This window comes from Zalophus californianus, chromosome 15, assembly GCF_009762305.2.
Source record: "Zalophus californianus isolate mZalCal1 chromosome 15, mZalCal1.pri.v2, whole genome shotgun sequence".
NCBI lineage: Eukaryota > Metazoa > Chordata > Mammalia > Carnivora > Otariidae > Zalophus > Zalophus californianus.
In genome coordinates this window covers 35638707-35659325 of record NC_045609.1, presented here as the reverse complement: position 1 = coordinate 35659325, position 20619 = coordinate 35638707, and the positions used below count along the sequence as shown (strand labels likewise).

The following is a 20619-nucleotide window of genomic DNA, read 5'->3' as shown; positions in this document are numbered from 1 at the left end:
AAGGATTCTAAGAATCTTGTCTCAGAGCCCCATCAACGAGACCTGTCTCAGGACTCCCAAACCCCACCTCTGGTTTTGTCCCCAAACCAGGTCGTCCTTCACTCCTTCAACCGGATACCCTTACTCACCTCCCCCAAAAAGCCTCCCTTAATTCTCTCAGTCCCTCTCAGAGCTCCTTTCATTTCTATCACGTTGTACTCATTACTACCCTGTTACACCGAGGGCCCACCCACCCACATATGCCCCAGGGCCCCAGCAAAAACAGGAGCAATAAGACGCATACACCCAGGAGGGGCATCACATTCTTCCTCCCTGACCCAGGACGGCAGACCTGAGGGGCCGGCAAGAAAAACCCAGACACCGCATGCTGGGCTTGCGCCCCTCTCTGGGTGCAGTTCCCAGTGCAGCCACCAAATGGCGCCCGGCTCGCTCTAGGGGGACTTGCAGTAAAGCTGTGCGGTCGCCAGATGGCGTTCGAGACCGCAGCTCCGCGGGCAGTGCCGGGACAGGGCGGAGCCTGGAGGGCAGGCGGATCCCAGTGTGGGCCCAGGAGGCCCAGCCAAGTGACCCGTACGTGGCTGCCTCCTGGTCGCACCATGATCCATCCCGCACCCCGGCTCTCTGTGCCCGCCGCGCTGGCCCTGGGCTCGGCCGCGCTGGGCGCCGCCTTGGCCACCGGCCTCTTCCTGGGTGAGTAGGGCGGGGCCCGCGGAACCCACCCGCAGAGCCCCCGCAGGCGGGGCAGGTGCGGGAGCCGAGCCCGTGACTCCGCGAGGCTGGCTGCGGCTGAAGCTCAGCCCTGGCGCCCCAGAGCCCCAGGCCCTGACCCAGGACTCCTCCCCGGCAGGGAGCCGGTGCCATCCCTGGCGATCCCGGCGAGAGAAGCGCCTGCTGCCCCCTGAAGACAGCCCCCTGTGGCAGTATCTGCTGAGCCGCTCCATGCGGGAGCACCCGGCGCTGCGGAGCCTGCGGCTGGTCAGCAGGGCCAGGGGCGGGAACAGGCGCCCACCTCGGACCCAGCGGGTCCCACGTGGTTGTGTGACCTTGGGCTGGGCCATGGCGCTCTTGGGGCTTCCGGGACACAGCCGGCTGGGCGCGGTGGGCGTTCCCTGAGGGCCCGTCCCGGGACCACGCCCACGGCCGCGCACCTGGAGGGGGTTATGGACCCGGGGAGGAGCTGGGTGACTGGCAGTGCTGGCGCGACCCTCTCCCCACAGCTGACCCTGGAGCAGCCCCAGGGAGATTCCATGATGACCCGTGAGCAGGCACAGCTTCTGGCCAACCTGGCGCGGCTCATCAAGGCCAAGAAGGCTCTGGACCTGGGTAGGGCGCACGGCCGGGATCACTGGGGGCCGAAGTCACCGGGATGTCCCCCTACTCTGGCCTGAGCCTGTCCATGTCCCTTGCCCCCAGGTACTTTCACAGGCTACTCAGCCCTAGCGTTGGCCTTGGCGCTGCCCCCGGCCGGGCGCGTGGTGACCTGTGAGGTGAACCCGGGGCCCCCGGAGCTGGGGCGGCCCCTGTGGAGGCAGGTGAGTGTCCCACACATTTGAGGCCCTCATCAGGCCCTTGGAGGCTGGCCACTCCCAGCTCCAGGAGAAGGGACTTGCTGGCTCTGACCCCACTCCTTCCGCAGGCTGAGGAGGAGCACAAGATCGACCTTCGGTTGAAGCCCGCCCTGGAGACCCTGGGTGAGCAACGGAGTGGAAGGGGCCTTGGCACCATTTTCCAAGTGGAGCCACTGGGCCTGAGCTAGTGACCACATCCGCTGGGCGGGCTTGGGGCAGTGACAGCCCCCTGCCTCCTGGCCTCGCCGCTGCCATGCGGCCACATGCTGGGTGGCAGGGCGCCCCTCCAGGCCAAAGTCCCTGAATAGTCACAGCGCCTGGGCAGGCCTGGGCAGGGGCTTCTGACCGCTGGGGCTGCGGACTCAGCCGCATTTGCCCCCCTCTCCCCCGCAAGACGAACTCCTGGTCGCGGGCGAGGCCGGCACCTTCGACATGGCCGTGGTGGACGCGGACAAGGAGAACTGCACCGCCTACTATGAGCGGTGCCTGCAGCTGCTGCGCCCCGGAGGCATCCTCGCGGTCCTCAGTGTAAGGGGAAGAACGAACCCTCCCGGGCTGCGTCTCCTGTCTTTTCACTTGGCTCCTCCCCGTACCCCGCCCCCATGCCACAAAGCCCCGCCCAGTGCACGCATGAAAGCCGCTCCCTCGCCCCGCCTCTCCCTTAGGCACCGTCCCCCTCGGCCCTGACCCCGCCCCCGTGATGCCCCGCCCCCCCTCAGGTCCTGTGGCGCGGAGAGGTGTTACAGCCTCAACCAGGGGACACCGAGGCCCAGTGCGTGCGAAACCTGAACGAGCGCATCCTGCGGGACGCCAGGGTCCACATCAGCCTCCTGCCTCTGGGCGACGGCCTCACCTTAGCCTTCAAGATCTAGGGCCGGCCCCCAGCGGGTGGCCTCAAGGGAGGGGACCTGGGAACCCCAGACATCAACCCTGAGTTTTAAATTCGACAATAAAGTGGGGCCTGGGACACGATCTTTTGAGCCTCTGTATGTGGCGCAAAAGTGGGATAGGGAGGGAAGGTCCAGCACTGGCAGGTCCTAAAGCAAATGGGGGCCTTGAGGTCATAGACATCATCCCCTCCTTGGCACAGTCCTGAGGGCCACCTGGCACCAGGTCTATAGCCTGAGTAGGAGCCTCCAGCTGACTGGTAGCAGGAAATAAAGTTTTGATTGACCTGGCCACATACAGGACCCCAGCTCCTCAGGTTTGCCCCCACTGGACAGGATCTGAGGGCGGGCAGCTGGGTAGAACCCCCACCCATTGGTCTCCCTCCTACTTCACTTCCTAGGAGGGGCCAGTGAACGGTCTTGTTTGGTGCAGCTGGGACTGACTGGAAACCCTATCTGGGGTCCGACAAGGAACAAGGAAACCGCCTTAGAGCAGACCAGGTTTGCCACTGGGCGCTTTCATAGGTTATGCCAGTTCTATTTGCCCATGTTTTCACAGAACTGTCAGCTCGACCTCACCTCTGCAGTGGAGGCTCTGCTCAGTGGACATCACCTCTGAGAACCAGGCCACTTGACTTAAACCTGAGGACCTCAAGGTTGGAGCATATATCCTGTCCTCCCCCTGAAGTCCTGGAGGAAGGTGAGGGCCTGGGGGGGATCACTGGCCAGAAAGGTGTGAAGTAGACAGGCCTAGAGGGAGGAGACTATCAGTATGGCAGTTTTTTTAAAAAGTTCCCCACAGGAAGACGGATATAGTTAGGCTTTCCCACACCAACATCTACGAGAGGAGGTGGCCAGGGAGCCAGGTGCTTCACTTCTCTCCATCTAGACCTCCCTAATCCCAATCCCACAGGAAGATCCTATCTCCACACCAACACAGATGAGTATCAGGTACAAATATGAAGCGTTCAACTAACTGCATCAGCCTAGAATACAATTAGGTTTTGCCACCACTGGATTAGGCCTGGGTGCTATAAAGCTGGAGACTATTAGAAACAAGGCCACAGGGGCCCATAGCTGGCAACTTCCATAATCCTACACCTCCTGGGACAAACCTGGCATTTTATGCAACCCTCAGGGCCCCAGGAACCTTCTCTCTCCCGCATGCTAAAAACGTTAATTAGTATGCACCTGGGTAAATACGTCTACTTTACTCTTAAATGTGTCTCTGACCAACTGCTAACTCACTTGTGCCACACCCCAATCCTGAGTACTGGACGCGGTAAAATCCAGCCACAGCTGAGGGAAGGCCACCTGTTAGCTCTGGGGCAGTGGGTCATCCAGGGGGCTTCAGAAGTCACAGGCCTATGACCAGTTCCTCCCCACCAGGTGGAGTTTCAGAGATGTCTCATCTACTTCACACCTCTCTTGAGAATCCCAAAAGCAGACGTGCTTTCACACCTAACTTGCAGACATCAAACAGGAAAACTGTTTGACCTAGCAAAAGATCCTGACTCAAGCAAATTGGCTCAAATTCCAACTGTCTGCCATTAAATCACGTGTGTCTTACTCACACAGGCCATTCTTGGCAGTCCCTTAGCACATACATAGATCAGGAGGAGCCTCTTTATCACCCCACAGTGGAAAGCTTGCTTGAGCTTCTAATCTCTCATCAGATTCTTTCTGACCTGGAAATTTTCAGCATGTATCACTTTTTTGGGTAATGAGTCTCAAAGTACATTTTCTTACCTGTTCCCTCTTAGGCTTCAAATGGTACCTCAGGTCTAATAGTATAAATATGTTGAACTCCCTTCTCTATCCTCTCCCTTCTCTAACCTCTGATCACACCCTTCAAACTATCTTCTCCCATCAAAAACACTTGCTGTTTCCTACTTTTCCAACCAGAATCACCTATTAATTTCTGTCATTCAGCCCCAGTGCAGATGAAGGCCAATGGCCACAAAGCCTGAAGGCACTGCTTCTGGTCTCCCACTTAGGCCCAACCCTTTCAGTGTCTGCCTAGAAAGAGACGATTCATGACCTCTCACGGAGGCCCATATACTCCCTTCTCAAGTCCCTCTGGTTACTGACACCTCACTCCATTTGCCTACACCTCGTCCCATCCCACCTAGGGCCTAGTTCACTTCCCACAGCAATAGCTCACAGGGGTATGGTGTGTGTATACAGCCTTCAGCACCACCTCTTCAATGATCCAATGGAATTCTGGACAAACTTACAAACTGAAGGTATAAAGGCATATATCCTCTTATTTTATTGTAGTCCAAAAAGTTTGTGGAGTTACTTTAGGGACACAGAGGACTTTATGGCACAGATTTAGGTAAAAAGCAAAATGCTCACCAGAAAAATAAGGTACTAGTGACATACAAGGGAGATCTGACCCTGGCAAATGTTTAAACTCTGCAAATACTTGGGAGTCATTAATTATGTATACTTGTTTTTATTCATAATCTGTAATGTTTGGGGATACCAAAAGTAATTCTAATGATGGGCTGGATTTAACAAAAATTTTTTAACCTCATCTTAAAACTTCCACTGATCCATTTTGTTCAATGGCAATTTTCAATGTTAATAGGAACATAAAAATAAACATGCACACAACTGCACAGTTTTCATAAAGGTCTATTTCATTATTGGTGGGTAGCGCATTTAACAGTTAAATACATTTAAATAATGTATAGGTGACTGCACGACTGCAGCACTGGTAACTAGATAGATAACCAATTCAACTAGAAACCAGCTAACAAGTAACTGTCTAAATATTTAAAATACAGCTCTTGTTTAGATCATCCTTTGATTTGATCACCTTCTTGGGGGGGGGGAGCCTGCTGGTCACACTGGAAATATATTAAGGCCAAATCTTCTGATATCCATTCCCAGAGGTTTCTTTCAGCTGGATTAAGCTTCCAACTCAAGGGCAAGCCCAAGTTTGTGGCCTCCAGCATTGATGCTCTTCCCGTCTACCAGAGCAGACAGTGTAAGCTTGACACCTGTAAAAAAAGGCAGGCAACCATGATTTGCCTGAAACATCTCAAGAGTCTGCAGTCTTTAATAATCACCCCAGAGCCTGCCTGTCCCTCCCTCAGCCTGCCAGATGACCTATTATTGCCAACCACCAGAGGGCACTTGGGAGTCCCAGAGATACCAGACAGAATTCAGGTGGTCCCATCCTAGGTTAAGGAATCTGTGAAGTCACAGATCATTAAAAATGAGTTCAAAAAGTGCTCTAGAAAATACAGGAACATTCAAAACACTATCCAGACTATTAGACACTAAACGACAATCATAATTGGACCAGGACAACTACAATAAAGAGACAAGTGGGGGAAACTGAATACAGACTACATATTTGTACTGCTCAACTAATGGTAATTTCCTTAGCTGTGACAGTGGTATTGTAGTTATGAAGAAAAATGTCTTACTCGGGATATGCATGCTGGGTAGATGTGTCTGCATGTCTGCAAAACAGACATTTAAATAAATGAAAAGGGACTGTGGGAAAAAGGGATTATGTATGCAGACATGGAAAAAACAAATGTGGTAGATGTTAGTGAATGTGGGGAAGGGTATACAGGTGTTCTTCGTACTTGTCTTTTCTTGAGCTTTCAAAAAGGCCAAAACAGAAAGTCTGGGGGAATATCCCTATTTGAACAGAGTAAAAGTTCCAAGTGCTTTAGAACTTGCTATTCAAATGGTGGCAAGAACCAGTGATACTGGCATCACCTAAGAGCTTGTTAGAAAGACAGAACCCTTCACTCCAGATCTATTGGATCAGAATGTACATTTTAGCAAGAGTCCCCAGGTGACTCATGCACACTGAAGTCTGATAAGTACTGCTCTAGAAAATACAAGGCTCAAAATACTACATAAAGTAAATGAGACTACAGAGACCAAACAATGAAAGCAATGAGTGAACCTTGATTAGAGAAATAAACAATACTAGAAGGCATTTCAGGTACAAATGAGGAAAGTGACTACAGAATGGAAATTAAATAATATGGACTATTAAATTTCTTAGGTGTGATAATGGTATTATGGTTATGCAGACCAGAATGGTCTCATTTCTGAATAGACACATGCTGAAGCATTTAGGGAAGTGTCAGGATAGGTGCAACTTCCAAACAGCCCAGCAAAATAAAATAAATAAATAAATAAAACTGGCAAAAGGTAAACATGTTCATCGTACTCTTTGAAAGGTTTATAAAGAATCTGAGAAATGAAAAATAATTTTTAGAACACCAATCCTACTTAAAAAACACAACAACAACAACAAAACCACCAATCCTACTTATCAAGAATACTTACCAGGCCTCAGAGTCTGAGTGTAGCCCACTCCAATTAAACTAGAGTTGTTGACTTTTGCCTAAAATAAAATGCAAAAACAACTGTAAAAATTTTTTTGAATTGAGAGATAAAACCCCTGGTTTCCCTATTATACAATTATGAAGTGTTCCGCTTTTTTATTCACATGTGAAATAATATAATTTAGGCAAACCATGAGAGACTCTTGACTCTGGGAAACAAACTGAGGGTTGCAGAAGGGGAGGAGGGACGGGGTAACTGGATGATGGGCATTAAGGAGGGTACGTGCTGTGATTAGTACTGGGTGTTATACACAACTAATAAATCAATGAACACTACATCAAAAACTAATGATGTACTATATACTGGCTAACTGAATTTAAATTTAAAAAAGACGTGTATAAGATAAAGATTTCATAACATTTGAGAAGTAAAATAAATAAAATTTAACACTGTTACTAAGCCAAACAAAAGCTAGGTGCCACTTAATTCTTATCCATTAAACTCCAAGTCAAACTGTCAGTAGGACACAATGTTCTTGGTAGTAAAAAGGTGACAGCCTCTGGGATCAAAACAGATTTGGAAATTATTTGATGTCTTCACTCTTATAATGTGTAACATCGAAACAGTCCAGAGAGAGAAATATGTAACTACAGGCAGAAGTCATATAAACAGCACTTGTGTTCACATGGCAGGATAGCCAAGTCTTCAGAAGCCACCAATAACCAAGTGAGCTATTAGTCTAAGAAGAAATGCCCTACTAGTGACGACCTTGTGCCCAACAAATTAAGAGCCTCAGACAACTGGATACAAGTTTCTCCTGTTAGAATAGAAGTAAACTACCAAACTGTGATGGGACATTAAGCAATACTTCAGGGTGATGGTTAACTGGGGGCACAACAGCATACTTGGGTAGGAAATGCTAGATACATTTCCAAGAGTCCTCAGAAGTCACTCAATGGCACACAGATCCAAAGCTGCCTTCCCATTTTACACTATGAGAGCACTACACTGGCTCACATTAAATCCGTGTTGCTGCCACAGACATACATTTGAAGAGAAGAGCAACATAGCTACCAGGGAGTAGTGTACTGTGTGAATCCTAAGGTTTTCACTGCTACAGTGCAACGAGAAACAGAGAAAGGAAAAATAAATGAAATCACTGCCTTGCCAATGGGAAAAGCCTTCTGGATGCTTCTCATGCTCTCTGATGACAGCTGCTAACATAAAATAAGAATGGGGCTAAAGCTTAACTGCCCAAATTTTCAAAAAACATTGCTCTCAGGAATGAATTACCACTTTATGTAACAGAAAGGTTTAACTTTCTTTCATTCCTAGTACATACAGTACCAGGCAGTGCCTGACCTGACACACAGGAACAGCTGCTGAAACCAGAGCCAGCGCCTCTACAGACACTGCACTCCCTCCTGCCCCAAACCCACTATGACTGAAGGAGGAAGTAGCAAAAAAGCCCAAGGACAGGAGCAGAGTGGTCATCCACCACGGCGGGAGGGAGTCCTTGGGGTGCAGGACTTTTAATACTAAGGCTGGAATAGTCCCAGGCAAAGCAGGTTGAGCTAGCTGGTCACCCTAGACAGGAGGGAAATCAAAAGACACGCAAGCCCTTCTTCCCACTCTCCTTCCCTAGCAGTGATCGAAGTCCTTTTTCTTCAAAGCTTTGGTGTCTCCCCCTGCAAAATGGCATTTGCACCACTGACCCCTAAGATCAAATCTAAAAGGTATTTCGTAAACCCTAAAGACAAAGTCAAAGTAAACAAAGTACTATCATTCCACACAGAAAGACAAAGTAACAATTAAAATACTATTACTCCTGGCCTGGGGCCCCGAAACAGTGGCTTCCCTGGGCTTAGACCAGCTTGGAGCTCAGGGTTATCATCTACACTAAACTGAGCAGCTTTTGAGTTAAACTCCTGTGACCTGGATATCAAACTTCTAACACTGCCTCCACAAAAAATGCATGCAGCATTACAAATTCTAATTCCAACCTGTGAGTCAGCTAGGGATTGTGTGAACCACAGTTCAAATTTTCAGCACAATATACCCAAAGATGGAATTCCCACAACCAAAGACCCCACCCCATTCTAAGCCCACAGTAGTACTCACAGAAATGGAAGCAGTGGGATCCAACTGATATTTGGCTGCAATCCCAAAGCGTGTGCTGTTGGTACCTGATGTCCAAGCAAGGTTTACTGAAGTGTCAAGATCTTCACATACTTTTTGATAAATTGATCCTCCAAATTCTGTCCCATCATTGCTGTAAGATATTGTTAAATTTGTAAATCCAGAATAGACAATGTAACGTCTATGGCACTAGGCTGATATTGTAGCATTATAATTAAATAAAAGGCATGGCTCACACTGGTCTGTAGTATTCCACTGAAAACGTGAAAGTTTTAAAAGGTCTTTATCTCAACCTACGCCCCAAAATAAGAGGTCATATAAATCATGATACATCCATCCAGCAGAATTACCACACAGCCACTAACAATCATGTTGAAGAATACATAATGCTACAGTAAAATTATTAAAATGTATTAAGGTAGAAAAGAATTATAAACCAGCCTGGTATGTATTTGTGTGTGTGTGTGTTTGTGTGTGTGTCACACACACACATATAAAAAGATGAAACTCTCAAACATTAACAACTAACAGATTATATATCTAGGTGGTGGGGTCATGAGAAATTTGGTTTTCTTCTTTGTACTTCTGTTATTTACCAATCCTTTATTTTATAAGGGAAAAAATTAAGTCCTTTTCACACATACATCTAATATGGGTTAGGTAAAAACACCATACATTTTAGGCAATCCCATCAACTCAGTACCTCACATATCACAATTAAGTCAAATGAACACACTGGTAATTTGGTAACATCTTAGCCTTTCCTAAAAATCCAAAGCACATCAAGCCTCATATAAAACAATTACTCCTCAGCACCGAAAAGTCAGACTAACATTTTTTACTATATACTTTGAGAGGTGCCCAGAAATGCCCAAGGATGATGATCTTTTTGTGTTAAGAGAAATCCTTTACATTGTACCTAGATTCGTAAGAGACAACAGGTAACATCAATATCATCCCCAGGTCCTACATCACAGTAATCCCAGAAAAGAGATACTCACACATTAGTGTGTAGTTGGAAGTCCCCAGTCCTGTAGCCCACTGCAAAGTTATTTCTTGTCAGCTTTGATTTCGCACTGTCAAAAGTCATCTGGTACCCAGCAAGCCAGCCCTCGTAACCAAAGACAGCTGAACCATGGATTGCAGGTCCAGCAAAATCAAAGTCAACATCACAACCAAGGTTTATACACTCTCTCTTGTAAGAAGACTTGATTTTACCACTTTTCTTTCTGGAAAAAGAACAAACTGACTTAAAACTGATGCCAGTGGGAAAGATTTACATACATAACTTCTGCACAAAGGGCACAAGACAAATTTATGAACTGCAGTGTAACTGGGGAGTAAAAGTAGTAGCATAATCCTAAGAGGTAAAGAAAATATAGCTCAGTGAGCTAAAAAACAAGGGTACATGGAATCCCATGTACTGGACTTCCACCACCATGAGAAGACTGCTTTTGCAGGACTAATAATTAGTCACAAAGCTTATTAGAAACATGTTAATTACCCTAGGCCACAATGAAAAAAGGCAAATATTTGAAGGGAAGCCAACAATAGCAACCATAGTACTCATCATGCTCCAGAAACAGAAACAGAAGAAGAAATTCACCACAGAAACAGAAATTCACCACAAGGCAGTTAAGCTATCAAACACTAAATGTGCATCTTTCCTAAAGAAACAGGAGAGAAATGCTTTTTAAATTTAAAGCAGATAAAGGGGCACCTGGCTGGCTCAAGTTGGTAGAGCATGTGACTCTTGGATCTCAGGGTTGTGAGCTCGAGCCCCATATTGGGTGTAGAGATTACTTAAAGACAAAAATGAAATTTAAAGCAAACAAAAATGTCTGTCCATGCTTACCCCGTGTTTGGTGAAAAGGTGGTATCAAACGTCAGTTTCAAACCTTGACAAATCTATTTTGAAAGAAAAAGAATTTGTTTTCAGCTATATTTCCTTTCTGAAATACAAAAATAAACTAATATTAAAACACATGTTCAAAATGTTACCTGGTCTTCAATTGCGATTTCTGTTCCCAGAGTGTTATCAGTGTTCCATTTTTCTGTGAAAGTCAGACCATACTCACACCATTTATATTTGGTCTCCAAGGTTCCAGTAACTTTACCAGTGTCTGTATTAGATGAACCAGACGTTGAGAATTCCTAGTAAGACAATAAATGACCGTGAACTTTCTTGGAAGCCTGGAAGAATCACTGCCTGACATACACAAAAAGCCCACTGAAACACAGTAATTTCACTAATCCTTTTTTCTGGTTTCCCAAATACTTCTACACTCTGCTACTGTATGTACAAAAACAACAAATTAGCCTGTCAGTTACTAAGTGCCACCTTACTTACACTTACTTACTTACATTTTCAACCAATCAATGACAAGTTAACCTGTATCTAATTCTCAACAAATAAACTGAACACCTTTTTTTTTTTAAAAGATTTTATTTATTTATTTGAGAGAGAGAGAATGAGAGAGAGAGAAAGCACAAGAGGGGGGAGGGTCAGAGGGAGAAGCAGACTCCCTGCTGAGCAGGGAGCCTGATGTGGGACTCGATCCCGGGACTCCAGGATCATGACCTGAGCTGAAGGCAGTCGCTTAACCAACTGAGCCACCCAGGTGCCCTAAACTGAACACCTTTTAAGGAAACTTCCGCTAAGGTGATTTTATTTGGAATTCAAGAATCAGGATGGGAGAAGGGAGGAACGAACGTTTTAGCACTGTATCCAACCTGCCTGATGGTAAATAAAACACTATAGAGGTCAGTGTGGTTAATCACAGACCCCACCACTAAAATGAGCATTCATAATAACTAAAGCACTATTAGGAAATGTTTCCTGGAAATTTTTTTTTTTAAAGATTTTATTTATTTATCTGAGAGCAAGAGATAGCCAGAGAGGGCACTAGTGGAGAGCGGGAAGAGGGAGAAGCAAGATCCCCGCTGAGCAGGGAACCCAAGGCACTCAACATCAGAGGATCATGACCTGAGCCAAAAGCAGACGCTCAAATGACTGAGCCACTCAGGCGATTCTGCTTCCTGAAAATTCTTAAAAGGAAAGCACCCCACTGTAGGAGCTCATGCCATGAGAAAAGATTTAAAATCTTCGGTAACCCCAATATTCTGTTTTTCTGAGATAGAGTCTTCACCAGATTTCATACCTTCCCAACAATCTTGAACATTCTCATTTAAAAAGAAAAAAAGCAGGGAAAGGGAATTATAGGGGATTCATACTATAGCTGGTTTATATCATTCATAATGTAAACTATATTAAGTACAATAGATAATATCAGTTAAAAACCAATCTATTTAATACAGGTATCAATTTGAAGTGCATTATATAATCTTATGTTTATAGCAAAAACAAGTAACTAACTGCACACCAAGTGAAAAGGAAGGCATAATATGGAGGGCTTACTGAAATTTAAAATCAGCTACAGAACATCTAGCTCGGTAGACAGGCAAACTTCCAAGACAAAAGAGTAAAATACCATCTGAGCATTCTGATTCACAATTTGTCTGCTAATGATGGCTACATACTTTGGCCACTAACAAGCCAAATCTAAAGACAGCTGATCCAAACTAGTAAAGAAAACTCGACCTGAAATTGTGATGCCTGCAAGAGTGAGAAAGTATCAAAAACTGTATCAACAGGAGAAAAAGCCAATCATCCTTCACTTAGAAAACATTTGTATAACTACTGCTCTGCAGTGAGACAGACTCAATCTCCTGAAATAAGACACTTTAACAGGAATTTCAAGTCAAAGCTTGGCATTCAACGCCCATATCAAAAAGCACCGGATTATGTTAGGAAAAAACACTGGATATAAAATTAGGAGAGTCCTGGCATCTAGTTCTGGCTGTCATTTGCTAAATGAATAACACTGAGGAAGATGCTTAAACTTTTCTGGGTCTCAGTTTCCTCAAGTGTAATAACAAATCTACTGCTGGAGGATTAAGTTGGACAGGCACTATGAAAGCTTTGCACATTTTCCTGTGCTCTATACAAAAGAAAAGCACTATTAAAACAATATATATGGAGCATATTCTTCTAGTAGATACTAGGAATGGAGAATGTGTAGAAGTAGGTATTTTTTAATCCTGAATGACAATGATTAATGACTCTTGAGGACCCACACTCTGCCTCCGGACAGCCTATAGATTATGAGCCAGCCTATATAAACCCAAGGAATTCTCAAGACACAAAATCAAGATCATACAGTGGGACCCGAATTGGGCCAGATGATACCATGGCCAAGCTTACACCCTTCACTCCATCACCAAATACTCTGGCTTCTACATTCTGGAATGAACTGGACACCTCTGCAGTTTACGTGAGAAAACAGAACCGGCTGTTAATAGGACTTATTTGCAGCCAGGTACATACTACAAGATCAGTACCACATTGAGATATATACATTAAACAGAAATCAAAAAAACTATATGGAATCCAGATCATATATATCCTTCAGGATCTCAAACCTAATTCCATAAAACTTTAACTCTATCCACAAAAATCCTTTTCTTCTCCAACAAAGATTTTGATTAACCAATCTAGTACTAGGTATGTTTCTCTCAGTGTTCCCCAGTTTAAAATTTATTTTGTATCTCCAATCAGCAAGTGATAAGCTTTTTAAACACAAGGATTGAGTCTTCCTTTTGGAAGGCCTTTTGTGTCTCAACTAGTGCACAGCAAGTGTTTATAAGGGACCTCAAGAGGTTAAGAGTGGGAACACAAAAAACAAACACTAAGTCACTACTCTGTACCTTGAGCAAGTAAATCGCTCACAGTGAATATACTCAGGCTTCCTTCCAGACCAAAGAAGCGAAATGACAGATATGACCCAATATAAAATTCCAGAAATCCAAGTCTGGGCATTAAGAAATTACAACATGAATAATTTTAATAAATATCAGTTATATGCACTAAGGGAGTTAACAATTACAGCAAGAATTTATCAAAATAACCAGCAATATTCAATATTCACACACTATACCCATACCCAGTCTCAAAGTATTTTTGAAGAAAAAAAAATTCCACAAAATTAAATTTTAGTTTACTTTCTTTGAGTCAGGCAGAATCAAGATATCCAAATACCAAAATATTACCATCTTTAAAATAGTCAAATCAGGACTCTAAATTCACATGGAAATCTTCCAGAGAAGGCTGCTAGAATATGCCCTTTATATAAATGATTAGTACACTTCAATTAAGAGTTACTGAGTATTTTTATGCCCAGAACTCAAAATGCTTACTAGGCATAAAAAGTAAGGATTACAAAAAGGTGTAACAGGTTTCCTGACTTCAAGCTTGTAATCTTACTGAGTAAAGAGTCCCAAAGAACCAGTCTTTTCTGAGTTCCTCATGCATGCACAGTAATATGGCAAAGGACCACCTGAAAATCAGAAATCATATCCAAAGCCCAAGTAAATCAGGTTTCATTCAAATCCCTTAAAACAAAATTAACTTCTGCCTTTTCAAGATAAATGGTTACATTTTTCAGTGGTGACTATTTTATGGGTTGAAAAATTATATAAAGGGTCATCAGAATGAGTTATCTAACACTCACCACACCACTGCATGACTTTGTTTTCACATCCAGTTTCACCAACCCAAAACCTTCAAGTAGAGAGCAAAAGATATCAAAATGATTCTTTTGTATAAAAGATGCATACCAATAGCTGACAACACATTAAAAAAAAAAAACCAGAAAGACTTCATATGTTCAGAGGGGCATAAAAATGTGGAATGATACAACATATTTAAATGAAAACTTTAATTATCCTATATAAACTAATATATACAGCACAGAACATGTCTATGTAGCTTTGCCTAGTGTTCTGGTGTATATTTGGCAAAAAAAAAAAAAAGACTTGCTTTCAAACCATTTTAAAACCTAAATATCAGATCAGAAAGTCAACTCAACTTAAATCTCAGAATAGCCAATAGTTTATTATAATACAGCCATTTAAAACAATTATCCCAAAAAGGTGTCTTCCTTTGGGATAAATAATCTAAGTAACTAGGGAAATAATGTAAAGTAGAGGGAGTTTATGTGGAATAAAACCTCCAAGAAGAAAACCCAAATTCATTAAAAAACTCATAACCCACTAGGAGTCACCACAAAAGCAAAACAGTAATACATCATACTTCTAGTCAACCAAGGCCTAAATTATATCTGAAGGAAATGAAAGCACAGTTGTTTTTTTCCTTACAGATAAAATCCTTAAAGTACAGTTTGAAAAAATTGGAGGAAACTGGGCTAGAGAGAGATGTGATTACAGTACCATTTTAACAGAAATTTTATCTAAAATGTATCTAATAAATGAACTAATACAGCAAGATATTAACAATTTGAAAAAAATCAGTAATTTCCCCAAGCAATCCAAACACATTTTCACTTCTGATCTGAAAGGGAAAAAAAAAATTCTTACCAAATCCTTTGTTGAAAATATCTCTGGCAGCTTTGCCAAGGTCAGCATATGATGGAGGAATACACATTGCTGGTGGGAAGAAACATTCCAGTATTAACCTTTCTATTCTCCCACTTTCTGTCCAGGAACATGACCCACTACTGTCCTTAAATTCAAGCAGTCCAACTTGTTGAAGATGTTTTTGATACTACCAGGAGCTACAGTAAAACTATAATGATCCGTGAGATATCACCAATAAAGATTTATTTCTAAAATGGAGAACCACGGTAGGTGGCTATACAAACTTGGGAGATTCCTTCCAAAGCCCAAAAAACAGACCTTCTATTCCTAAATGTACACAGTACCTACAGGCTCTCACCTCTTAGGACCCAACAAGTACAAAGAATCAAATACATACACATATCTATACACAGATATATCATCCAAAATTCACTGGAATGGGCTGATTTAAGCTAATGACATAAAACCAAAACCTAAAAGGCCCTCTCCCCAACAGATCTCTTCATGTCCTCAATGAGTTCTTAAACCAATATTCTAGAGTGGGAAAAGAAAGATAATTAACACTCTGGACATTTAAATGTTGGAACTTAGAAAAAACACGATCATCTAGGTTTCACTAGTGTCTACATCAACTAAATATCAAATGGCACTTTAAGCATATTAATATGGCACTCAAGTCCTCGGCCAATGCTACGCGGCTTAAGGACAAGCGATCTGAGGTGGTTACACCAGCTCATTCATTCTACAGAGCACGTCCACGCCCTTAGGAGCACATGTAATGACCTTGCGCTCTTACAAAGGGGGTTACTACTTCCTCTAAAAGAGCGACCCAATCCTCCAAAGGCCGAACCCAACAGTTAGTAACTTCTTGCTTCTGAGTTCGTCAAAGACACGTCCAAGAACTAAAGGTTAATGCGGCCAAAGAACCAACTCCCCTGGCCTAGACCCTCCATCGAAATCTCGCAGCCCAGCCCCTCCTCCGCAGAGCGAGGGGGGTCAGACGATAGAGTGGCTACCAAAAGGGGAGAACTTCCAAGTCCTTGGAGAGATTAGGGGAAATAAGTTGCGGTTTTCTGGTCGACTCGACTGTCCAGCCAACCCCGCCCCATCCCGCAAAGATCTCGGCTCTACTTACGCCGCGCGCAGCTCTGTCCGTAGGTCGCCATGGCGAGGCCACAGGAAGAGGTGATCTGCGGGAAGGACAAGAAGTGCGGTCAGCGGGGGTCAGAGGCAGGTCAAGGGGCCAGAAGGGGGTCTCAAACAGAGACAGGCGAGGAGCCGCGGGGCAGCGCGGCCATCTTAGAGAGCCAGGGCCGACCCCGAGTCTGGTTCAAGCGTCCTGTTTGGCCGCCGGGGCCTAGGCAGCCAAGTGACGCGGGCGCAGCGTACCTGGTGGTCTCCTGAGAGGGGCCGCTACCGCCGCTCTGCTCGCAGCTGACGCCGCTGGGCTCGCTCAGGGTCCAGCTACAGCTACCCCGGCTGGAGGGCGAAGTGAAGGAGACACCGTTCCGCCCGCCGCAACCCTGTCCTCCCCCCGCCAGGACCCCGCCGATGCCCCCGCGGCTGTCCGTCGCGCCGGCCCCCGCAACGCCGCCCGCTGCCCACCCCAACCTGCTCCAGAACGGCCACGAGGACCGAAGACACACCCGCCCCCGGGGTGGGCTGCTTCTGTCCGTTGGTGGGGGCCGGAAAGGCAGAACCTGCTGGACCTCGGGTCAGGCAGCGACGAGGGCAGCCCCGAAGGCGAGGGGGCGGAGAACGGCGGAGGCAGCGCGGCAGGGACTGCGCGTACGGGGGATGGGGCGGAGGCCCCGCGCGCGCTCCTCACGGGCGGGGTGGGGCGTCAGGCGCGTGCCCGCGCGGGGCCGGGCGCCACTGGGTGCGGCTGCGCATCACGGGGGTCACGTACAACTCTCCAGCTCCCCTTAGCCGTGGTTCCCGTACTCTGCAGAGACAGTCTCCGTACGGGGCGTCTGGAGGGAGTCAGCTGAGCGTTACCCGGTCTACCCTGAGCAAGTGCAGCGTGCGCTACTGAAAGACTCTCTCTCCAGGCCCAGGGGGAGCGAATGCGGCCCAGGGGCGCCACCCTCAGCCCCAAGCGCACTCGCTTCCCTCTTCCACCTCCCACCAAGGTGTTATTGCCACGCGGGGCCGGACTCCGCGGGAAAGGCTCTCCTGGGCTGCCCCTCCCTGAACAAATTTGAGCCTGCCTCAGGGTGCCTCGCCCCTTTTCCTCGCTTCACGCCTTTGGGTTCCTCTTCTGCCTCCTCCTCCGGGTTTAGGGGATGGGACTGCTTTGCACACTCGCCCAACCGGAGCTGTCTTGATGAGTCAAGCCTGCTAGAAAATTTAGGAATCTTTCTGACCAGGCATTAGAATGTTGCACTCGAGTTCCCTGAGTGTGCACGAAGGGTGAGGAAACGAAGGGAACAAGAAAAAATGAGCCGTCTAATGAGAAATAGGGTCAGTTGAAGCTCTGGAATCAATCGCCCATCACAGAATTTTATCCTTACGATATCGCAGTTTCCTCATCAATAAAATGACAAGTTTGAATGAGACGAAGTGGTCTTTAATAGCCCTTCGCCACACACAATGAGCAAAACCTCCCCCAACGCCCATCTCTGGCTCTGAAAGCCGCCTCTGCTCAAATGCCGAGATTCCACCTTCCTCCTAAACCAGACGATAACTAGATAGACTTCACAAGGCAAACCCAGATTAAAGGTGCGTCCCGGTGGACACCCTCCCGTGTGCAAGCCCAGCCAGCAGCCTTGCCTGGTCATGGTTGGAACTGCTCCTGTAACGGGTTAGCAAAGGTGGAGTCTTTGCTCAGGCACCAAAACACATTAATTCCTTCAGCCAAGCTCAGACAGGTTGAGCGGAAATAAGCCTGGCTGCACTGGAACTTGTTTGCTCTGGCCTTTTGTGAAGCTAATGGCAGAGACCTAGGTCTCAACCCAGATGCAGCATAACACACCACCTTCCTGGAAAACCTAGTCTGTGCTCAGTTACCTCCATTACCTGCAGTAGGGCTTATTCACGCTGTGAACTATCTGTAGCATTTTTAACCCCCAGAGAATTTCATTTTGCCACAAAACACAGACATGAGGCTCTAGCCTCTAGTAACACAAGGAATGTACACAATACCTAATAACCAGGAGAAGAATGATGGCAATTTATTTCAGAGTTGGATTCAGTAAATATATTCTAATGCTTTCATTCAAAGCCCTTTTGGGGCGCTTGGGTGTTTCACTCGGTTAAGTGTCAGACTCTTGATTTCAGCTCGGGTCATGATCTCAGGGTGGTGAGATGGAGCCCCTCATCAGATTCTGGACTCGGAGTTGGGCATGGAGACAGCTTAGGATTCTCTCTCTCCATCTGCCCCTGCTCTGCTTGCATGTGCACTCGCTCGCTCTCTCTCAAAAACAAAAAACCCAACAACAAAAACCCCCAAAACATCAAAGCCCTTTAGACCAAAGTGGCATTAGTAGCAGCCACTACTTAAAGAGCAACCAACTACCTTGTGTCACCCACAGGGGAAGCGGAGTCCACACAGCTGCACTTCCTGCTTTCAAGGCACTTATGGTCCAGTGTGTGTAGAGGTGTCAAGAACTATGAACAGTCCAAGATTTTACCATTCTTGCAAGTTAATGTAACAAGTTAGTCCGCCATAGTTTCATAGGTTCATAAATGCTGGCAAAAGACACGAGACTTGAAGGCCAGAGACAAAGAACTTTATTATTTGTAGCATGGCAGGCACCATAAGGTTCATGTTTGAATTAGTTCCCCGGGCCCTCTCTGTCCCCAGGAGTAATTCAGAACACCCTACATAGAAGCTGTGCACACTATGTGTATGTGTATGTGTATGAGACGTACTTCTCAGGAAATAAAATCTGCCCTCTGCCCCAGAGAGAGACACTACCTCTATCTTCCAAGGCTCTTTGCTATGCAGACATCTTGAAAAGATAGTTTGGGATAAAAACAGTCACAAGACACGGAGAAACTCCATGGAAAGCTGTCCCACGACAAAGGATAGGGAATTCAGGAATTGCAAACACAGTGCTAAATGCAAGCACAGAGATTTGTGGGCATTGTCAAACTGAGAAGACACTTGCCCAAAAGTCTGAAAGGAGAACTTAACAAAATTAAAAAGCCAATAGGTCAAGGACTAGAAAAGCAAATTTCTAGGAAGAGGCGTGTGCAAAGCCATACGTGCTTCAAGTGGCAAGAATTATTTGGCAACTACAAGTAATTAAGTAAAGCTGGAAAAACCTGTAGGAAAAGTTGAGAGATGAGTCTAAAGATGTTGGGTGGAGTCAAATTCTGAAGGTTCTAAAAGCAGCAAATGAAGAGCAATCTAGTATGGCTGGGAGCAACATTTCTGACCTAAGCAACTGGAAGGAAAAAGGTTCCGCTCAACGTTGTAAGGGCTACAGGAAGAGGGACAGGTGTGAGGTTGGAGGATGAAGTCAGAGGAAAGAGGAAGATTCCATTTCAGATAAGTATGAGGAGCCCGGGGCCACATCTAAATAGAGTTGTCCAGGGGCGCCTGGGTGGCGTAGTTAAGTGGCTGCCTTTGGCTTGGGTCGTGATCCCAGGGTCCTGGGATCAAGCCCCGCATCAGACTCCCTGCTCCGTGGGGAGCCTGCTTCTCCCTCTCCCTCTGCTGCTCCCCCTGCTTGTGCTCTCTCTCTCTCTCTGTGTCAAATAAATAAATAAAATCTTTAAATGGAGCTGTCCAGTGGACAACTGAAGCCTAGGAGAAAGGGTAGGAGACACTGGCATGAAAATTTTAGTTTTAATTATGACTATCCATGTCTGTGATTAAAGTCAGTAAGAGATGGGATAGCAATAAAGGTAGTAGAAGCCTTTAGGAGTATTGGTATTCCAGGGGCAAGCCGACTAGCCAGGAGACTAAAAGAAAATTCAGGAGGGAGTACCTTCCTGGAGGCCAAAGGGGGAGAGCAGTGAGTGGAATGTTTTAATATCTTAAAACAACAAACATTTTATTATCTGAAAGTTTCTGTGGGCTAGAAATTGGCCTAATAGCTCAGGGCCTCCCACCAAGGTTGCAGTCAAGATGTTAGCTGGGGCTACAGTCATCTGAAAGGTTGGCTGTGTTATAAGATCTGTTTCCGAGGTGGCTCCCTCATGTGGCTCTTAGCAAGAGGCCTCAGTTCTTCACCATGTGCATCTCTCCCTAGGGCTGCTTGAGTGTCCTCATGTATGGCAGTTGGCTTCTCCCAGAGCAGGTGATCCGAGAGAGAGAG

General features: G+C 45.9%; 2 protein-coding genes across 2 annotated transcripts; one reads left to right on the top strand and one right to left on the bottom strand.

Annotated features, from left to right (window-relative positions):
• Positions 1-515: 515 nt before the first annotated feature.
• On the top strand, positions 516-5313 carry COMTD1 (catechol-O-methyltransferase domain containing 1). Its single transcript, XM_027595979.2, has 7 exons — positions 516-690; positions 848-975; positions 1218-1323; positions 1414-1532; positions 1637-1691; positions 1963-2096; positions 2288-5313. The coding sequence occupies exons 1-7, from the start codon at positions 597-599 to the stop codon at positions 2438-2440; spliced, it is 789 nt and encodes a 262-aa protein (XP_027451780.1). The 5' UTR covers positions 516-596; the 3' UTR covers positions 2441-5313.
• Positions 4705-16910, bottom strand: VDAC2 (voltage dependent anion channel 2). The gene is made up of 10 exons (XM_027595980.2): positions 16742-16910; positions 16488-16542; positions 15353-15421; positions 14488-14537; positions 10919-11071; positions 10773-10825; positions 9919-10146; positions 8900-9050; positions 6779-6836; positions 4705-5463 (listed from the first exon to the last, which is right to left on the bottom strand). The coding sequence occupies exons 2-10, from the start codon at positions 16516-16518 to the stop codon at positions 5372-5374; spliced, it is 885 nt and encodes a 294-aa protein (XP_027451781.1). The 5' UTR covers positions 16519-16542; positions 16742-16910; the 3' UTR covers positions 4705-5371.
• Positions 16911-20619: the final 3709 nt, after the last annotated feature.